Source organism: Helicoverpa zea, chromosome 3 (assembly GCF_022581195.2).
Source record: "Helicoverpa zea isolate HzStark_Cry1AcR chromosome 3, ilHelZeax1.1, whole genome shotgun sequence".
NCBI classification, from domain to species: Eukaryota; Metazoa; Arthropoda; class Insecta; order Lepidoptera; family Noctuidae; genus Helicoverpa; species Helicoverpa zea.
The window spans coordinates 3,751,779-3,774,564 of NC_061454.1; the positions used below are offsets into that span (position 1 = coordinate 3,751,779).

The window sequence follows — 22,786 nt, forward strand, 5'->3', positions numbered from 1 at the left end:
TTACATACACAATTAGACATATACATATGTTAAGTTTTGGTTTTCATCTTGATTAGGTACTTAATTTACATTTTAAGAGAAGCCAAAAATACACTGTTTCCAAGTGAATCTATTATTGCTTAAGCTGAATGCCGGAAATATTTTACTATATTATTATTTTTATTTACTTATTATTATTTTTACTATATTATTATTGTTATTTTTTGTTTGTGCGAAACCTGAATATAGTTTGTTCAGAATCAGTAACTGAATCGATTCCAATAGTTTTTACACCATGTTATATTTTTTCCCAAAATTATCTGAAAAACTTTGAATGTTGGACACCACAAATAGGTATTTATTCTCGCACAACAAACAAAGGTCACGGCGAGTTCATAGCGGGCGCGAGCGCACAGTGCTATCGCGTTGCGCGGCATGTGTGCGTTTTGTGGTGATTATGTATTTTTATGGACAGTCCCGTAACTTAACAAGCTTATAACTTTGTGATTTTTCATGATACGGTTTTGAAATTTCGTACATGGATTCTTTACATAAAAATACTAGATAGGTGTATCAGGTTTCGCATAAACAAAAAATAACGTTGTATATACATACACATATTGAAATGTAACAGTAAATTCTCAAAAATCAGTTTTCCATTAGTGCCTCCAGTACCTGGAACTATTATTCCTTGAAGTGCTTCCGAGAGCTTTTATGTAAAAAGACTGAAAAAAGGTTCTAAACGAGGAAACTGCAAAAACTACTTTTCTAAACGAGCCAAGTTTCAACAATAAACATTTTCCGAAGCTTTGAGTTTTTCCTTCAGTTTTGTTTGCATACGTAACAAAGGAAACTATGATTGATGATATGATGATATCGTGGCTTTTGATATTTTTATTTTTTAATCTTTTCAGCGCATTATATGTATCTTTCAAGCCATTGTTTTTTTATATATTTGTTTCTTTTAACTCTGTCTTTTTTGTCTTTTTTAACTTGATAAGTTGGACGATATTACATGAACGAATTAATCGTACGAAAAGTGTATAAGCATTTGCGCAGATTCGGGTGCACTCTCATAGCCCGATGGGACGGTAATCCGACACGACCAGAGAGCAAGATCAGGCGTAGAACAGGCATTTACGTGCTCTCCGATGCACAGGTGTATCGATTACCAACTCCCAGAATCAGGGCTGCTTTGTGAAACTTTCTTACATCCCAAAAAGTGATTTCGGCTGAAACCGAGACCCAATGCGCAGCAGTCACGATATGCGACTACTAGACCAACGAGGCAGTTTAAGTTTATAAGCACAGTTCAACTAAGTTTCCAGATCAATATGTATGGAACTAAGTTCAGAATTAAGTTAAACCATATATCAGTCGGTTTGCAAATGACTTGCACTAACCCAATTACGTATGCCGTTGGGAATTCCGCAGTAGAGAGTAGAAATTACACGAAAGAGATATTTCTTTCCTTTTGCGTTGTGAATATCTATGCGAGATTTTTATTCAATTGCTTGGTAGTGTGATAATTACGTTCAGATACAGGGTTATATAAAACTGATAGAGTAAATGGGTTTTATTTTTAGATTGTTTTCCTAGGTATATAAAATAATAGACTAAAAGTGTGCAAAAATCATTTGTAGGTATATATTTTATATAATTATATTTTCTTTTAGTTTAACAGTAGCTAAAACTTATTTATAAGTAAAGATTTCTGACCATGTATGTGATAATATTCTTGCCGTGACAAAAACCCTAAGCAATAAAATGAAAGTACGAGTACTATACAACATTACATACTCCACTCCGATTTCACCAAATTCGCCCTTCGCGCCTCATCAATCGTACACTTGGGTAAGCAAACATTAGTATCAAAACGAGAAACATACATCACAGTTGGTGACACCCTTGTGACACCCGATCAATTGCCAAACATAACCCATACCAATCGAGTTGTTTGTGTGTGAACTAGATACGTATTCTGAGAGAATTATTGCACACGCCTAAATGGATGGTTCTCGTTCCGATTTCACTATCGTTCAGAGGGAACAAATTTCTGCACTAGGACAAAAAGTAGCCTGTGTAGGTATGTCAATTCTCAGGTTGAGAACTACATGTATAAACCAAATCAGTGGAGTCAGTTCAGTGGAAAGACACACACAAAGTTAATTTTATTTTAATTTTTTCTAATTTTTATATTTTGTGTAAGGATTTAAAAAAAATCGATATCAAATGGTACATTTGTTTGCTCATATTAACTAGTGAGGTTAGTCTAGTAATGAATCAGTAGATTTTTTTCTAAAATTATGATCTGCTCTCAATAAGTCGAAGAACGTGCGCCCATACAAAGATAGAATTACCGTCCTATTGTTCATGCACAATGAATAAAGTTCTATAAATACACAGTAACATCTATGGGGTTTCGGTTCCCCTATCCGATCGTCCCTCCTGACCTAATTCCACCATGGTTTATGTTGTGAAGACAATCCCCCCCTTCTTTAATGTGACCTGTTAAAGGAGAGAAATGAAATGTAGCTTTGCTGTTGTTATTCTACATTTATTTATATGAGAAACTAAGTAATTGACTTTGCGACCAAATCATTTTTGAAAGTTTTTGACAGGAACTTAGGTGGAAAATCGTGTTTCGAAATATGTATAATATCTTAAGTATACAGGCAAGATGAAAATAAAATAATATAGCATCTAAGTATAAGGGGTCCAACCTATTTTCTTTCTTTCTTAAGTTATGCTTTCTGTTACTTCTATTAAAGAGTAGAACTGCAGTGGCCACTTGTGAACTTTTCAGTATTCGTCTTACATATTAGGTTATTTATTTAAATTAAAGCAAAACGAAACATAAATAAGAGCAAAAGTTATATTTTGAAACCTTGAAAGTGTTGATTAAGATAGGCACTAATTAATGAAAATTCTGTTTAGTTTGAAATATCTAAATACGAAATTAGGATCACGAAATATTAGCATGTATTTTGATGTGAAATGTTCCTTTGACGTATACATAATTATTCAGTATTCAGGATATTTCTGGTATTTTTAATATAGCATCTGATATTTATGATAATATAGGAATGTTTCACCGTCTCACCGAAATAATTAAACTAGGTAACCAGATTAGGGTTCAGTGAAGAAAGATAACAACATTTTTTTTTATTCACAAAAATTTCTTCCAACCAATGTGTTACCCAGCCCACGTCCCGGGGGAACAACTTCCATCGACCGGGTAAGTAGCTTATGTCCTCCCCCAGGGTAAAACCGACCACTAGACCAAACATCTTAATAGGTTTATCTGTTCAAGGGTGATTATACTGTTGATAAGTATTTTCTGCAGTGAGAAATCTGATTAAAAATACCATTACATCCCAATTCGGAACGTTCTCCTTTTAAAGAAGTCGTTGAAAACAACTCAAAACAGGGGCAAAACCAGTCTCATTGTATTTATATTCCTACCGCTGTAACTTCTTGAAATCAAAAACAGAAAATAGCTTCGCGGTCTGATGTGGTTTTACAATTTCTGTTCACTAACAATAATTTTGTGTTCCGACTCGTTTAACTTTAATAAACAACAACAACTTTGATTAATACCACTTTTGGCCTAGTTTGCAGTAAATAACAAAATAATAGGTTGGTCTCAAACAGCGAGTTCAATTCAGGTGTGGCAAAGGCGTAGACGAAAAATCAAGAATAGGTATTTGAAAGAGTTTCTTCGTTCTATAGCCATTTGTTGTCATAAATTGATTGCAGTAGTAATTTTGTCACATGTCGTTCTTCCTCCAACGAAAACCGATCGAAGAGAAACTACTCGTTTCTGTTAGCTAAAACGTAGTAATATCGCTGGTAGAATATATTAACATATTTTATTAACAATTATATATTAACTATGTGCAAACATGAAGAATTCATAACATACATCGAAATGAGTATTGGTTACACCGAATTTAAATAAACCATAACCTGGTTTACCTGCGCGGAACATCTGATAGAATCTCCGATACATTTACCGAACGCAATTGCACTTACAAATTGTATGCAAGCGAAGTGATCTTGGCATAATATATCTCGCAAAAATGTTGTAAAGAGTATCCGCACTCTGCAGACTAAATAGTCGGCCGACAGTTGACCCGATGTTAGGCCAATTTTTTTTTAAAGGAAATTTTGATTGCAATCAAAGTTTTCATTCGGTCTGATACTGGCTGTAAACTTGATCTTTGTAATTACTACAACGTACTACCGAAGTCAAACTCAAATGGTTTTATTTCAAATAGGCCTTTGTAGGCTCCTCTGAAACTTCACACTAGTTGCACGGTTCCAAAAAGTTGGTCTCATGGAGAAGAGCCGGTAAGAAACTCCATAGATAGCATGCATCTTCATATGATTTATGAGCCCAAACAAACTATCGGCCGACTAAAAGTTTTCAGTATGCTACTCTAAAATCTGAACAATATCAGTGTCAACTGTCATTGTTAACGTCGGCTGCAGAAAATTATATCGCGGTTATTGCGGTACTGAGCTTTCAGAGGTATTAAATTGGACTTTATCTTAAGGCCGTAGAGTTGATATTTCATTGGCACTGACTGACTGATGTTACTTTGTGCTTTTAGAATGGACCAAGCTCTACCATATAGATACCGATAGAAAGAATTGATACTAATGGTACTGAGCTCTGTAAAATTACTTGGAACTGGCCCGAATAAGTACACCAGAGACATGATGCTAAGTTGTAAGATTGTACCGCAAATTCAATGACAAAGACCTATCTATCAAAAGAAATCCTTTTATGTTTATCAGTTTATTTCGAGATTGCACTTCAAAGGCTCTTAAAATATCTGTAATTTAATATACCTTGAAAAGCTTGATGTGTCTAGCTAAATTGATCATAAGCCTATTACATGTCTCAAGTACGCCACAAGACTTTTATTGTCTGTAAAAAGCGTTATATAAACGTAAATAATAGAAAATGTCTGACTTTTTTTCTGAAAAATAAATACAACCAATCACAAAGGTGATGTCAAATTCGAATTTGCTTTCGCATTTGTAATATTATAGTAAGAATTACATGTCTTCATCATCTGCCAACCCTTTCCCAATTATGTTGCTTCCAGGCTTAACCGAAGGCAGCTAAGTCATTATTCGCCTAGCCTTTTCCCAACAATGTTGGGGTCGGCTTACTATCTAACCGGATACAGCTTTACAAGAAGCAACTGCGTATCTGACTTCCTCGACCCAGTCACCCGGGCAACCCAGTACCCATAATTAAGTCTGGTTGTCAGACTTACTGACTTCTGTCGACCCGAAAGGACTGCCGAGGATCAAATAGCAGCAGAATGCAGCTAAGTGAGGCATATCCGTCATAACGCTTGTCAAACTTATTTAAATCACCCTATAAGAAACATTAATCAACTGCTTTATCTACTTCTCTACTGCTTTCTATATAGGTAATTATTATGGGGGTTGAGCTAACTAATCGGGTCACGGTCGGAACGTACCTAAAATAGCACGGGAATGGGTGACGTTAAAATTGCAGTGACGGGACGTATGTAAGTTTGTGTATCTAGTCTGATAGGGTAATGATACTTTCGGTTTAAAATGACCAATATAGGTAGGTGTTCGATTGTTGATTTATTGTCAGTAATATCTGACAATCAATCTGCAGGAGGTTGAGTTTTTTTCAGACCACATCTTTTACAGCAGGCATAAGAACTTGCTGATGTACGTTACCTTCAAAGTCCTGTTCGGTATAATCATGATGTGTGAGCTTCCTCGCCGCTGGGTCTGTTGGCGCCTCATCATCGTCCGCTCTAGTCTCCATCGTCCACGGCCTGGTGATAAGGAAATTTACATCAAATACAGGTATAAAGAAAACTACGGCGGATCCAAAATGTATATTAAATAAAGGTAGATTTAAAGGAAATTCTCTGCCAATGCGTAGCATCAGGGTCTATAGAAAAATCCATTTGAGACTTGTGAAGCGAACTTGCAGGCGCTGCGGGATTGTTCGAAAGGGTTACCGTGGCTCAAGAACATAAAGGGCTTACGAAGGAACATGATGGGTTTTAGTCAGTAAGAGTCTGACACTCCCTCACGCTGCTAACCCACAGCGGGGTCATTTGATGATTTTTTCTTCGAAAAAGAAGAAGTTTCGTGACGACTATACTTCGAAGCATAAGCGAGCCTAGTCGAAGTTTTTCTATGTTACTCATATATCATTTTAAAATATAGGCAATCTGCAAAGTAGGCCAGGTGCTCACTATATTTCATACTAGGTACCAACTTCAAGGTTTCCAAGTTACTTATATTAGTTTTCACATTATTACGTGTAAACTAAAATTATAGAGTGACAACTGCTTAAGCAGTAATGGAAAGGTAATCCTATAATTAGCATGTTTCAGTCAATTCCCAAGAAACTAATTGAATCAACGGACTGAGTACACACATACACGAATTTTACCACCCACACACACCTGTGCTTTCGTGTGTTACACACTTAGCTCTTTGACAAACACACACACCTTTTCATGGTTTCCTTTTAAGAGGATTTCAGGCGTGATGAATCGCTTATATCCCCCATAGAACGTTGAGCAAATATCTCATTTAGCTGTTAAATATTTTCCCTTAACTTATCAAGGATTTTCTTAACACAATGTAATTCAATTATTTTCATCGATTTATCGGTTAAAAGTGGTGCGTTGGTTATATTCCCTGGCTCTGATCCTGAATAACATATTTTATAAGTTTGAATCTATACTAATATTATAAAGAGGAAAACTTTGTTCGTTTGTTTGTTTGGTTGTAATGGATAAACTCAAAAACTACTGGACCGATTTTAAATATTCTTTCACCATTAGAAAGCTATATTATCTGCGAGTAACATAGGCTATATTTTCCCGGTGCGGGCAGTAGCTCCCACGGGACGCGGGTAAAACCGCGGGAAAACGGCTAGTACAAAATAAAATTGTAATAATATATGTATTTGTTAAACGGGTTGAATTCAAAATGTGTGCAATGAGGGCGCGTGTTATGAGCATAACATTCATTTGCGTTTCAAAACGATTTCCTCCATTGGAAAACAACAATGTTATACCAGAGTTCGTTTTACATAAAAGAACCATTTCAGTAACAGCATATTTTGTTTTCAAATTCTTATCCCAATAATATTTTGCGGCCTTGAAACTAAATCCACAATGTGGGTCCATCGCACGTGTACCGATTTTCATATGGATGAAACGTGTCAATTTAGCTTGGAAAGACTTTTTGCAATAAATACTTCATTCTTCTACGCTTTCTATATATTTATAGAGAGGGCACACTTTATAAGATAGAAAAAATATGGACCCGGATTCTAAATTTTGGGCTAAGAATCGGAATAAAAAAAAGTCGTGGTGGCCTAGTGGGCAAAGAACCAACCTCTCAAGTTCATACTTCCTTAAACTTAAAACCTCTCAAGTATGAGGGCGCGGGTTCGATTCCAGGTCAGGCAAGTACCAATGCAACTTTTCCAAGTTTGTATGTACTTTCAAAGTATATTATCTTAGACACCAATGACTGTGTTTTGGATTTAAATTGATATCAAATGGCGAGCGGATGGTTAATGTTAAGTGTTATATGTTTATGATTTTACAGTAATTAATTATATAAACAACATCATCATTGATTGTCAACCTCAAATAAACAGCCCAACAATGCTATCAAACGAAGGACGAAAACACACTGGCACTTAAATTCGTAGACTTAATACCTTGGAGCATTCTTACCATTGAAACTTGGAGTTAATGGAGTATTATTACTCAGTATTTAATTTATTTCAGTAGGTATTTTAATGAGTATATTCACCCAGCAATATTCACCTGGTTATTCTACATGTTTTGAACAGTCGATATCATAAATCTTTAAATCTTATGCCAATATAATAAAGAGGAACCATTTGTTTGTTTGTATCCTAAAGACTCCAAAACTACTAAACCGATATGAAAAAATCTTTCATTGATGGAAAGCTACGCATTTTTCGAGTAACATTGGCACAGTTTTATGACGGTGCAGGCAGTAGTTCCCACGGGACGCGGGTGAAACCATGGGAAAATGGCTAGTGTATCTTAAAAGGAATTTCTGTCTATAATCTGTATCTAAATTAGTAGTCGTCCGTGGGTTTTAAATATATTATTTAATAAGAAGGAATTTATGTAAAAGCTAAATGCTCTCTAAAGACGACGAAAACCAAAGTAAACAGTCTTCAATAAAATGTTGATTACGAAAAGACGTAAAAAATATCCGACTTCGTGTAATACAAATTACTTGTGCTAAATTATAGCGTTCAAGTCTGTACTGTGTTATTTTCAATTTGTCTTGAAAAACATTAAAAGGAACCCTCTAAGCTGATTGTGGTGACAATACAAGACAATTTTTAGAGTGTGCGGTGAATTCGTTGGCTTTTTCGGTAAAACAAAATGTTAGATTAATTTATTGTGGTTGAATTGTACTCGTATTTACTGATTTTACTTTAGTTTAATTATCACAGGTAGCAATAAAATTAAACATTTGGAGTACCTACGTAGGTACTCAAAACACATATTAGGCTTATGGAAATAGACTTATCAAATATTTACTGTAGGAATTCTAATCTAGGTATATGTCTACATAAATTCTCAAAATTGGTAATTTTAATGAGACTTTGATGTCTCTTTATTGCTCTTCTAGTCTTCTAGTCTTCATGATAATGTGTCAAAATAATTACCATTCCTGTTGTTTTTATTTTTAAACGCTATTTTATAATACTGTTTGAGCTCATGTTAAGGTACCCAATCCCAATGGGCTCAGCAATAATTGACTAGATAGTATAACGTGTTATAATACAGTTTTTATTACATTTACAATACCGGTGTTTTCTTTTACACTTATTCCCTCACTTTCGCGTTTATTTCACTTAGTAACAAAATTGCGTTTTCCCGTGTGGGCGGGAAACTAACGACTGCGGGTATCTTAATATGAATATATAGCTGGGTTCAACGATAGGGCGCTATAATTATTATGATAAACCAGTTATTATGGTATAACCTTTTTATATACTGAAGTAAGGTTTCATAGTAGCTTTTATTAAAGTTTTTTTTCTTTTAGTGTTCACGGTTGATGGCTTAAGGTTATGGCACATTAAGTTTATAAGTTGTCATTCAATTTAGAGCATTAAATCGTGTATATTATAATATATTTCGTAATGTCAATATGAAGAAGCCAACGGCGAGCAGTCAGCGCGCTTGCCGCTTCCACACAACTCGACTCGCCGCTCGCGTGCTGCAAGCGAGCGGACCTCATGCGTACACGTGCTAATTGCGCGCCGACTCCGAGCCGGCAGCGAAACAACGTCATTACGTCGTGTTCAATCATAACATCAATCATAATCGTCTTAAAATAATATTGAGTTTGCGGTGACAGCAAGCTTACACCTCGCGGCCGGCGCGCGGCCGGCGCGCCGACGGCGAGCGGACAGCGCGTGGTTGGCGCGCTGGCAACTAGCCGTAGTCTAAATTCGAGGCGATGCCGTGCTGCAGCCGTGCTGTTGCGGTGCTGCTATAATGTGCCACAAGATTTATTCAGATTTATATGGTTACTAGAAGTAGGTATGAATGTATTCAGGTATCAAGATGATGCTAATATCGAGGCAGTCTTTTGTTTTATTTATACATTCTTGGGTGTCTTGGATGGATAGTATAAATAATATTATATTTGGTTGTTTGAGACCCGGTTATGGCTGAAATAATCACACCAATATTTTTATTTATGAACTTTATTTGCATTTGAGATAATGCAATGCAGATGATGATTTTCAACATAGGATTTTTAGGGTTCCACGCAAATTCGACTAGCACTTGGCCGGTTGTTTAATTATATGCTATTCCATCTTATCCTGTCAGCCAATTAATAGATGTGGAATGTACTCCAAGCACCTCTAATCAACACTGAAACGTGTCGTCAAAACGTATCAATCGTGTGATATATTGTATCTTATCGAGCAACCATCCAATTTGCATGTAATCGGAGTTCACACGCGATCGTCACGGCATACATACCCACGTCAGGCTATAAACATGGAGAAGGAAATGACTAGCAGAGGTGCCATAACGGGCTGCGGGATTGTTCGAAAGAGTTACCGCGGCCCAGATACATAAAAGGCCTACGAAGGAACACGATCGATTTTTAGTCAGTAAAAGACTGACACTCCCTCACCGCTGCTAACCCACAGCGGGAGGGGTCTTTTGATGATTTCTCATCAGAAAAAAAACCCTAACGGAAAATCGCCTTATAAAGTAGCACGCCAAAATGCAAGTGAGCGGGGGACGAGGAACGTTACTGTTTTCGTCCTTATATGCCTTCGTTTAACCCTACCATGTTTTTATAATCCCAAAAATCGTTGCCAGGTACCTCAAAGAACCCGAACGACTCGATAATTCACTCGTAACCGATCGTTTTGGTTATGCCCACCGTACGAATTTGACCTAAAAGAAGGCGCCTGACCTACCTGCATTATGGTAACTCCGTTTATCGTTTCTTACTCCGTGGCCTACAATAATGGGTACAACTAGAGTGGGTATATTCAGTAGATTAAGTTCGTACAACGATTGGAAATATCTACGATTAGATAAGTGCAATTGCCGACGGGAACGGTTAAAGACCGGGTAAGGCTTGAGCGACTTGGTGCGATAAGGAGAGGAAATTAAAAATGTCTGCGTGCTCACACTTAATCCAGTGGAAAATAAATAAACAGTGCTTGTGAATGTTGTGAATATATTTTTTTTCCACACAGTTTTGTTATTGTAACGACAAGCATTAATAAACTGATTTAGTAATGTTATGACGAAACTTTTTGTCGTTCATGAACACTTCGTGAGTCGCTGCATAGTAACCAGATGATATCATCGAGTGGTGGAGAAGTGTGGACAAATGCGCGTAATTGTGCTCGGAATTTAGCTGCGGACCGTCATTGAATTTTGTGAGAGTTGTACACTTTGTTTTCGTGTATCTGTAGTATTTTCATTATGTGGAGTTAACCTTATATCCTGGTCTGTGTATTGCTAAGCGAATGGGTGCTTAACAAACAACCAATCTGTTGATTACTGATTGTATTTACATAATTAAATCGTTCTAGTATCGATTTGAAACTGTGTTACTATTTGAAATGATTATACAGGTACGAGTAGTACCTACAAAATGTTACAAATTGTCACGCAACGTTTACTACTTAATAGTGCTTTAGGGAAAAGTTTGTCGAGTCTCTTGGGTAGAATAAATAATCTTCTGAATTGACTGAAAAACCTTTGTCAAGGCTTGTAACCAGTCTATAGGCTGACAAGATGATGGATGAAAGCTAAAATTGATTTACTAGTGGAATTTTTGTGTAGGCAAAAATTATTAAAATAGATGTAGGGTCTATGGGACTATTCAAAAGATATTGGAAGCCTAGTACGCGGAGGGCTTAAAAAGGATCATGTCTTGGGTCATCGGTCATGGTCAATAAAAGTTGTGATTCTTCCATCCACTTTACCCACTAGGGGAAGAGTCATAAATAAAAATAAAAAGAAAATTACGATCAATAAATATTTATTAAATGTCTGGCATTGGCTTATTCAAATAACATAGTAGGTAATTTATATTCTTGTTTTAAAAAACTATCAGTACTATACATCAGTCTGATATCAATGAACTATCGCGTGATTAATATTAATTAATATTCGACTAAATTTAGGATATAAAAAACTATTATTCTATGCTAATGCAGCATAAGACAATACTAGGAGTAATTTCTCATGATTAATCACATTAGCATTTTTCTTAGATAATCGCAATAGGCTGTTTGTATGCTGTGATGGTAATGCTAATTTATCTTTGTTAGTACCCATATTTTACCAAGCTAGGGATTAGGATTTACAGATAGAATACTAAAAACGAACTTATTAAATTCGAATTCCAGTGAAAGAAATGTATGATTTTAATACAATTATATCTGATGAAACAGTTACAGGTATAAATAAAACATACAATAATGTTTGTTAGATATTAACTTAACAAAATCATTTTACCATTTCATGGTCCGAAAAAATATAATACGATTGTAGATATTCTTCAAACGTATCTATATTTAATTAAGTAAGTGAAAACGATAAAGAAATAAACGGATACAATTAAAAATAAGCATAAAGGTCAGTTGGCCTGAGGTAATTAAATATTTAAGCCAAAAGGTACATTCGTGGGCCGTAAATTGTATCTTTTTTTAGCCACCAGCCGCCATAATTGTACTGTGTGCCTTTCTTTTTTAATTATCGTTTTTAAAGCAGGATCTTCTTCGTTAATTTAAGTTATGAAGTCTCGGTTTGTTTGTTTCAGATGAGATTGTTTAATTGCATTTTTGTTTTAAAAATAAGACAGAAATGTTAACTGTACAGTTCTGGGGTTTAAATTCCAGAAAACTTTGTATTACAATCCTCTTGTCATGTTTCTAGGGGCATTTAGAGGTGGTCAAATGTACCAAATAAAACCCAAAAAAAAATCAAGAATCTTCGCCAAGAATATACATATTTATTTGCTTATCTATTCGTTAAAAAAATATTCGTTAAAACTGTCACGGTAGTTTAAGCGCCATTCTCAGGAAAAGACACGATTTATATTAAGTTTTGTAGTATCTCGTTCCAAAGACTGTTATTTAAAAAAATATATCAACATCAATTTTTTAATGAATACTGGCAGTAATAGAAGTGAGTTAAGAAGTATTGAAGCATACACATAGTTCAAACATATTCCCAACTAAATCTACCATCGACGATCAAAACAAGTGAACGAACAAAAAAATAAAAATAAATGTAGTTACACACGTGCGGCCAGCACACAATGCAGGCTAGCTTCATTAATTTAATCCGCCGTTCGCCACTGAGCTTAATACATAACATACGTCACTAAAGGTGCGTCTACACACGGTGCAAGTAGCTTGCGCATGTTGAGGCTCATGCGCAGGTTGCATGCATTTTAAAAACGTGCGGGCCTAGCGACTCGCGCATGTACCAAAGCAAGACCCGCGTGCGCGCGGGTCGTTTGCGCATATTAACTTGCTCCAGCTACATGCACCGTGTAGAAGCACCCTTAACGTCACTATAGTTCGGCCATTCAGAGAATGCGTTCCTGACACGTCGCGATTGAACTGACGACGTAACTTTGCAATGGCGTTGCAGTTACGATAAAAATATTTTTGCTGGTTGTTTACCGTTTTAACAATTGAGGAGCATTAAAACAACATTATTATATCAATAATCAATGAATGTAGTTACGTCGTCAGTTCAATCGCGACGTGTCAGGAACGCATTCTCTGAATGGCCGAACTATAATATGATTACTCGATAGTCTGTCATTAACTTTATTCCCTTTCACAGTAACTTTTTTATGCTCTTTTCACATTTTAAACTGATTGAATGAGTTCAGGATTTTATAGTTCCGGAAGGTAGTTTTTTTATGTGAAAGTTTCTATTGTGAATTCTAATTAAATTGATTTAAGGTTTGGTTTGCCTTTTTCGTCAATTTTGAAAGAGTTTCTATCGTTAGTTTACGGCTTAAGGGGAATTTTTGGGAACTCTATTTATTAGGTTTGAAGTTAATAAGACTCTAATATTTTGAAAATATCTCTGTTTGTTTGTTACGTGTTGAATATAAAACATCTGAACCTTCGCAACATAAACTAAAAATAAGATCTTGAAGACAGTTATATTTTACTACATAATATGTGAATGTCTTCTCTCAGGGCGCGTTTAAAACCGCGTTAAAAATATACTTTACTCATATAAAAGCAGGAAACATACCCAAGTACGACGCTAGTGAATTTTCCATCCCCAGCATTGTCCATTGTCCGTCCTGCTGTAAAGTCACGTTTCTATATATTGCTGAGCGTCCATTGTTCTGAACTAGTGTGAATGGTCGCGACTTTACCTAGCTATGTACTGTGTTGTGCTTAATTTCCTGAACGCGAATACTTTCTGTTTAGTACTGTAAATAATCGAGGTTCGCTCTTTTAAGTCTGTTTTAAAGTGTTCTGTAATTTGCTTGGGTTAAGTAGGGTCTGATAGTAATTACGAATAAAAATGAGTTTGAGAAAGTTGAATAAAAAAATCTTGTTTTTGGGAAAATAAGAACAAAAATAGGACTTGAAAAGGGACCTGTAAGTTCTTAAAACTGATTGTTTTCTTTAATTGCGAAAATTTCGGAGACTAGTGATCCGATGAAATATATATTTCAGTGTTATACAGAACATTTATCAAGTAAGATTATCGCTGGATACTAATCTCGCTAAGAAGTTGTCATGGGTAAAACTGCAGGAATAAGCTATTATGAGCACATAACTACGAACAAAATCATCTAGAAAACAATCTGTATATTTCTTGAGCTCAGAAAACATCATAAAGTTATGCTTGCACCAAAATTGACAGTGCGGATTTAGCTTTTTTGTCCCTGTGAAAGCTTAAACCCTCGTGCAGCGCCGCTTATTTTAGATCGAATAGCCGTTACACGTGTTTTAAAATACTTGCGTCTATAAAATGCTATCAATTTAGGCAAGTGAGTAATTATTTTTGCAATTAGAATTCCATTCTATTGTTTTTTGTGTTATTTATATTGGTGTCTTGGGTAGGGAAAGAATAAAATGTATGATCTCGAGAAAATTATAGGCTTCTTTCGGTTCCTGAAGCTTTTATATGGAATCGCGGGTGAGACTACAGGAAAAGGCTAGGCAGATGATGAATTGACACCAAATGGAAAACCGATGAGGCTAATATTTTCTTTATAGTTTAAAATCCTCATAGAAATACAAAAGAAATGATATAACACCAATCCAATTTTCAGCCGTCATCTCAATCTCTGTAAGTGTGAACGATCGATATAAAGAGCGGTTCTTTACGAAGACCGGAAAGCCATTAAATATTTGAAGAGGTTCTTCAAATGTGCTATAAGTAGGTTTCAGCCACTCTATGTAAGTTGCCATCTAAGAGCATTCAACCAACTGGAGACGCCATTTCTGTATTTCCTTTGGCAAAGGTACGAGACCGCTGGTCATATTCGTATGTACTTACGTGTGTGCGTTAAGTTTAAGTATGTTTTGTCAACTTTGCTGTCTGCGTGCGAACGTTGTGATCAAAAATACATGAGCGAGCTATCAATATTTATTGTCCTGCCTTGCTCATATTTATTTATCGGAGTTCATCAAATATTGTCGCTATGATTACAGTGGGAGGAAGTGTCGGACTTTCATTTACTAAAACCCACCTTTGTTCTTTCTGGAGCATTTTGTGTAACTCGGCCACGGTAACTCTTTCGAACAATACTGCAACTTTTACGTTGATCCCTGCGCCTATGGCAAACATACTTATAGTTCGGCCATTCAGAGAATGCGTTCCTGACACGTCGCGATTGAACTGACGACGTAACTTTGCAATGGCGTTGCAGTTACGATAAAAATATTTTTGCTGGTTGTTTACCGTTTTAACAATTGAGGAGCATTAAAACAACATTATTATATCAATAATCAATGAATGTTATTACGTCGTCAGTTCAATCGCGACGTGTCAGGAACGCATTCTCTGAATGGCCGAACTATAATGTATGTTCGATTTCTGCTTGTGGCGGCTCCTGCTATTTTAATGCTCTAAGATTATCATGCTCTTTAATTTTCTTCAAGTTATATAGTTGATGCCAGAATTAGACGATGAAACTTGAAGCTTTGAGCGTTAGAGAGCGCATATAAGTAATTTCTTTTTGAAATAAAGACTATCTCGTTAGCTTTTGCTATTTAAAAGCTGAGGAGAATTCTGAGTTTAGCTTGTTAGTTTTCCCTCCCACATCGGTTTAACTTCATTCAGAGTTGTTTTTTTTCTGTTCTATGTTTACCTTTAGTCTATTTTTATGCTTATCTTTAATATTTTGAATATGCCAAGCAATAATACAGGACTGTGACTCTTAGCAAGGCCTATCTCCCACAGTTACATAATAAATATTTAATACATAATAAAAACTTTTGGAGTCTTGCTAGTGTCCGGCCATTTGGACAAAATAATCCAAATGATTTTTATCCATCTACAATCATTAGGTTTTTTGTAAAAACACCAACTAGAAAATTAACTTCGAACAGAATCAAAATCACTGCTTTGGCGCAAGAATCTCTAAGTACCTACCCCGATATGCTTTACCAGCAGCTTCCCAAGTTACCGGTTATTTTGAACCATACGAAACACAAGCAAGCATTCATAAATAACTTTAATTAAACAACAGCATTTAATATTCAGTATATACACAGGTATTGTTACAAGGTAGTCTAGATATTATAAAAGCAACTATGTAGTAGGTGATTTCCATAGATATTGGTAATTTGTATTCCTAGTTCCTAACAAATTGGTAATCCTCTATACCAAGATCAATTGGTAGCCTCCTGTCATTCAAGGTTTAGTCCAATATAAACGGGTGGGTAAACTGCTTGGCATTTGTTTTCTACGTGGCAAATCATGCATAACAGCGTTTTCACACCATTGTATCTTCCGGTCAGTTTTTCTGAGCCAGATTCTTATACGAGACGGGCAATGTCGATAGAATTATCGCTCTGTAAATCCACTAGTGTGAAAAGGCTGGTTAGAGGCGAACGAATGTTTTTTTTTTTATAAAAGTTTCGTGGCTACCAGTTTTTGTCTAGAAATTAATATATGCCAATATCATATTGATCCTGTATAGGTACAGAAATTGCTACAAAAAATATTGCGAATTTGAATAGCTTAGATCAACGGGTCCCAAAAGATGAGTAAAAAATATTTGTTCACTTGACGGAGTAGTTTCATCTTATCGCGAGGTACAACTAAGTAAACAGCTAGTTTAAAATAGTATAAAGATTATACTATTATAGTAAATATACGTAACCTTCACGCCGAGAGCTAGTTCAATGCCGACTTGACGAGAGCCTCCATTGAACTCGCTCGGCCAAGCAGAAGGGCCACCACTAACTTAGATGACAGTCTGACTTGCGAAATAGAGGCCTAGGATACTACATACCTAGATTTGATACTGTGGGCGTGTTAAGCTAAAAATGTAAGCACTTAGAATTACAATAATTTGGAAGAATCTATTTATTTTTGTTTTTTACTTGAAACTATGTAAGTACTGAGAAATGTTAAACTGTTTATAAATATTATGAAAAATTTAGGTTCAGTACATGTTTCATTTTTTTTTATTATTAGCAGCATATGAGTGCTTCTGTTAAATAGCATCCTCCAATAACCATTGTACACGCCCATTTTTAATGTCATAAAGTACAAAAAAAATAGCAAGCAGAAGAAGCAAGTGAAAAAGGTAGCAAGACTTTTCAATCATTTGAAAATCCCCCCGTCTTACGAGAGATGGTATCAGACCTAAACACACAGTTTTCCATCAATAACTTTTGCGTCCCTGGGTATGTAACTGTTTGTAATAATCCCGCAACCCTTAGTCCCCCCATCCCATAGACTCACACTCCAGTCTCTGGTGTGTGTCTTCTCACGTGACCATACCTCTTAACACTACAAGCCTGGTGATAAGACAAACAAAAAGTAACACCTTAACACTTAACGGTTGAACTCAGTTCCCAAAGTCGCCAAGTTAGTTCCTTCAAAGGGTTTCACAGTGCAAACTCACGGTACATGTAACTAGCACTTAACTAGTTATTGTTGTGTAATGAATATGTAACGAGATAAGGCCAGGTAGATAGATAGATAGATAGATAGATAGATATATTCTTTATTATGCACACCAATTAAAAATCAACAAGAACAAACAAAAATTTTGAAGTCGGTGACACAATGGGCGGTCTTATCGCTAAAAGCGATCTCTTACAGACAACCAGGTAGGATATTCTAGATTTATTAAATAGATATTGGCTAAATAGTTTGGTAATCGAGCAATCTATTTAGGATTTGAACGTTTGGAATTTGATGTCTTAGAACTAATTTAGTTATTGCGGTAATCAGTAAAACACATGTGGTGTTCATTAAGTACTAATTATGATTTGATCATTCAGCTCAAAATCAAACCCAAAATATTGAATTACTTGTTTAGGTAACCGGAACTGAGCGCCGTTTTATATTATATTAAACCGAAACTTAGTATTAAAAAAACTATAGTTAACAAACATAAACATGAAGTAGTTACACGGATCAAGTTCTTCATAAAAGTGCACTCAGGATCCAAGCATCTACAAGATCCAATATATTTTGTATGCAAAGAAAGTGGTTGGTACAACTTGGTTTACAAATTAGAAATCCTTGTATACGTTCAAGTATGTTAGCTCTTCGTTGTCAAAGGAATTCTAAATAAGCTTGATATTCTGCTTAATATCATAAGCCAGAATTTCTAAACCCTTACTTTGGATCTTAAAGCTCGGTTGAAGAATTCGAAATAAATGCTTCTGAACTATTGTCATATGATAACGTAGTAATTAAAAATTAGGCTTTTTAACACTGAAAGATTTTGTCAAATCAGATCAGTATAGTTGCTGTTTGCACATTCAACGCATACTTTGAACAAGCTGTTTTTTTTGGTAGGGAATTCATCAGAAGATTTTATTTCTTCTGAAGCCCATTGTGTACCAGGGCCGCAGTAACTCTTTCGGACAATCCCGCAGCCGCAGTAATTAAAGAAAGTTCCTAGTAGATATTCACCAAGGTCTAAGATCCCATTTCGGGATACATTATCAGTTTAAATCAACGTTAGTGGTACGAAACTTCCCCATTTATCTAGCTTAGTACTAATGGAATTAGTATTTCAACTTCAGTAGCGATTCTGATAATAAAGTAGATTGAGGATACCTACTTTATCGGGAAAGGGACAGGTCAACGACTCAAGGACCCAAAGGTATGTAATTAAAATAATGTGTTATTTCTGTTCCTGTAATCTGAAGGAATAAGAGGCTCAGTATTAGCCGTACGGACTGATCGACCAACACCTAAGCCTCTTTGGTCCGTAAATGGGAGCCTCTAAGTAAGAAGTTTGACAACCAGTATTACCAAGGGGCATTGCGTTGCCATGGTAACGGGGTTAACTAGATCTGATACGCATTTGAGTAAAACACTGTAATCTGGTAAGACTGAGAGCTGACCCCAACAAGATGGACAAGTTCATTGTATATGATTTTATAGATCCATAAAAAAGCAGTTTCCTCAAGTGAGAAGATAATTTAATATTATTGACAACCCACGCTGGAACTAGCGATTCCTTATTGCGTTTATTAAGATCTCTAATCGGGGCAGCCTTGTTTGTGAACCGATTATGTCTGGTTTTAGGCAGTTTAGACTAGCTTTTTCCCACGGTTTCACCCACTAACTGGAAGAACTACTCTATGTATCTGGGTAAAAAGTAGCCCTACACTATCTGTGTCAAGGCTCGGAACCGGTTTAAAAAATACCAGTTAATACCGGTTTATTACGGTTTTCCTCCGAACTTTTCTTAAGAACGTGAACGTTTTAAGAACTTTATTTTACCTAAATTAACCGGTTTATTTGACGAACGGCGGTAAACGCGTTGCAACTTGTATGGATCGTGGTAGGTACTTTAAGATATTTCTTTTCATTCGATTTGTGCGTGACTTCGTAGGTAGACGTGTGCTGAGCAAAGGGATTTTGTCACCTGTTTATATTATTTGTGTTTAAAATGGGTAGAAAGAAGACGAATTTAATTTATACATACTTTGATTACAATGAAAACAATAAAACTTCAAAGTGTCTAATAGAAAACTGTGAACAAGTTTTACGGGTAAGTAAACCATTGATTGGCATGTATTTATTTGCTTAAATGTTTAAAATTCACAGTTAGACTGGTAGTGAACAGAAGGTACCTATGTTACAGCACAGAATATTATAATAAAGTACCTAATTTAGTGGTTATTATATTCTGTTGTTATAGTTAACATGATGGATAATTAAGTCAGATTTTTTTCTGCCGAAATATTATAACTTAACGTGAAGGTAGGTAGTAGTAATAACTTTGTTGATGTACTTACTATTAGGTTATTGTATAATATGTGTATGTACATGGTTAGGTTTAATGTACATATTTAGTTTAGTTTATTATATTTGATTTATGATTTGATTTGAAGTGATGCCTGTTAGTTAAATGTGTTTATAATGAAGTTAAAATTTAACTAACATAAAATTTATGTTACATTGTTGCTTGTAAAGAATACGCTATCCATTAGAAGATTTAGGTTTTTCCACGTCATTATTAAGGTGAAAGATTTTTTTATGTTTCTTCGATTTTTGTTTTAGGGAAATCATGGTGCTAATTTATTGAGACATTTCTACACACAACACAGACAGCTGCACGACAAAATCCTTCACGAGAATAAAAAGAATAAAGAAAATGTACCACCGAAAAAAGATGACAACCATATGAAAGTAATGAAGCATTGTTCTAAATTAGTTACGATTCATGGTCGGCCGTTTTCGATTTTAGAGGATGACGCTTTTAAAGACTTAATATCATTAATACCAAATTCAAATCCCCTGTCTGTGAATGTTAAAAACATTAAAACAATGATTGAAAAACATGCTTATAATATACGCAAGAATGTCCATGATGAGTTAAAGGATCAACTTATATCGTTAAAAATTGATGTAGCTTCGGTAAAATCTAGAAGATTTCTCGGCATAAACATTCAGTATATTGCAAATGGTAAAATTGTACTAAGAAACCTCAGTGTCCATGAATTACATGAGAGAAACACGGCCGAATTTCTAAAAGAAACAGTGATGATAGTCCTAAGTCGTTTCGGTATTGAGCTTAAACAATTATATTCCGTAACTTCTGATAATGGAGCTAACATGATTCGAATGTCAAAGCAGTTGGAGGAAGAGATGCAAGAAAATACAACTGAGGAACATGACTTCGTTGAAGGCGAGGATTCTGAGCATGAGAACGGATACGAGGTGTGGTTCGCTGAAGCAGGTAACTTAAATCTAAATATTGATAATCAAGGCCAAAACAAATTGACTACAGTGCGTTGTGCAGCTCATACACTGCAGCTCGCTATAAGAGATGCTTGTAGCGAACTTCGTGATCTTTTAGAACAATGTCGCCAGATAGCTCGTGTACTGCGCTCACCAAATAATGCTCTTCAGTTAAGAGTTCAGGGCTTACCACAAGCCATCATTGATTGTCCTACGAGATGGGATTCTACAGCAGACATGGTAGAGCGTATATTATTATTCAAAGATTTCTTGAGTGGACGCACAGAACCAGTGTTTCAAACTTTTGCCGTAGAAGATACATGGCAGAAACTTAATGAAACTCTTGATGCTTTAAAACCATGTCGTATTCTGTCGAAAACTATACAACATGAGCAATTGACATTTGGAGATTTCTATCTTGCCTGGCTTAAATGTATCCTAGAAATAGAAAATATAAACACAGTTTTTGCCATATTTTTAGTCATTTGTATGAGGGAAAGAGAGAAAACTCTTCTTGAAAATGAATGTTTTCTGGGTGCAATTTATCTAGATCCGAGAGTAAATTCAATGTTGTCAAATCAACAGCTGGAATTAGCTCGTGCCCATTTAGTCCAAACATATCAAAGATATTTAAGGTTAAATTCGACCGTTAGTGTAAGAGAAACAGAAAATGAAACTCCAGATGATCCCATACCATCAACTTCATCCTCCATCCTTGACATTTTTTTGCAAACGCAGTTCAGGCAACGATATCAAGATTTACCGCATTTAAATCATAATGATAATTTGCAAATTAGTTTGCTTGCTTTTCTTAATGAACCGTTGCTTCCTTCTAATACAAATATTTTAAATTATTGGGAATCAAAGAAGATTACTGATCCACAATTATACTTGATTTCTAAAATTGCCTTGGCTACACCAGCAACACAGGTTAGTGTGGAGAGGCTATTCTCATCTTTAAAATTTATAATGAATAACTTAAGAATATCGTTAAAGGATACAACCATTGACGACATTTTAATTGTTAGAAATAACCATTTGTATCATTTGTGTCAGTAATAAAATTATTATTTTAATTTGACAAAACTGATTAACTAATTGTGCTTTTGTTCAGTTAATTTTTAGAGTATTTTTTAGTTACAGGACTTCGAATATGTCAACAAAATAACATTTTCATGTTGTCCTAAACAATGTTCTTTTTTACTACTTAAAAAAATAAGAATCATTAATTTTAAGATTTTTAAGACTGATTTAGCCAAATATTTTACTTTGTTCATTATATTTCCTAATTCTGACTAGTTCAAACGTTGAACTAATCGGTGTGCTGAGTGTGAGTTGTTTTACGCTAACGCGATCGACGCGTTTATGACGTTCGGCACTCCGATTGGCCTGCTCCAAGATCTTATCCAATCAGAGAGCCGAACCCGCTAAACGTCACGATCACGTTAACGAAACAACTCACACTAGCACACAATTTCCAAATCAATGGCTTAATTATTAGTTTCGAAAAATGTATCTGCTCAACAACGTAAGTAACGCAATTAATGTTGTTGAGTTGTCGAAATGATTAGTTGTGAACACGGTGATTAGTTGTGTGTTATGCAATTAGGGTGCGGTTGAACTAGTGTATACCTACCTACATTTTTTTTAACTAAACTACCTAATTGTACTTACATATATAATAATATGTAAACGACAAGACGATTAAATATCTGATATAATGAAAAGTATTTTCATTTTTCTTTTTCCAAATATTGGTAAAAGTGTCAAATGATCCGTAAGATAAAAATATATATTTGTGCATATTCCAGATT

The 22,786-nt window shown here is 35.4% G+C and overlaps 2 protein-coding genes across 9 annotated transcripts in view; one reads left to right on the plus strand and one right to left on the minus strand.

Annotated features, from left to right (window-relative positions):
• Positions 1 to 22,786, minus strand: part of LOC124645866 (sodium bicarbonate cotransporter 3) — a 112,027-nt gene that overhangs the window by 23,161 nt on the left and 66,080 nt on the right. For all 7 annotated transcript variants that reach the window (XM_047185825.1, XM_047185826.1, XM_047185823.1 and 4 more), the window contains one exon: positions 5,713 to 5,813. In XM_047185825.1, the coding sequence (XP_047041781.1) occupies positions 5,713 to 5,813 (101 nt within the window). The remainder of the gene's footprint in view (positions 1 to 5,712; positions 5,814 to 22,786) is intronic.
• LOC124645867 (zinc finger BED domain-containing protein 4-like) lies at positions 19,451 to 22,689 on the plus strand. 2 transcript variants are annotated; one of them, XM_047185828.1, is made up of 3 exons: positions 19,451 to 19,779; positions 20,292 to 20,420; positions 20,868 to 22,689. In XM_047185828.1, exons 1-3 carry the CDS (start codon positions 19,678 to 19,680, stop codon positions 22,029 to 22,031), a joined length of 1,395 nt encoding a protein of 464 aa, XP_047041784.1. In that variant the 5' UTR covers positions 19,451 to 19,677; the 3' UTR covers positions 22,032 to 22,689. The 2 variants fall into 2 exon arrangements, with proteins under 2 accessions (XP_047041784.1, XP_047041783.1); XM_047185827.1 differs by having other exon boundaries at positions 20,292 to 22,689.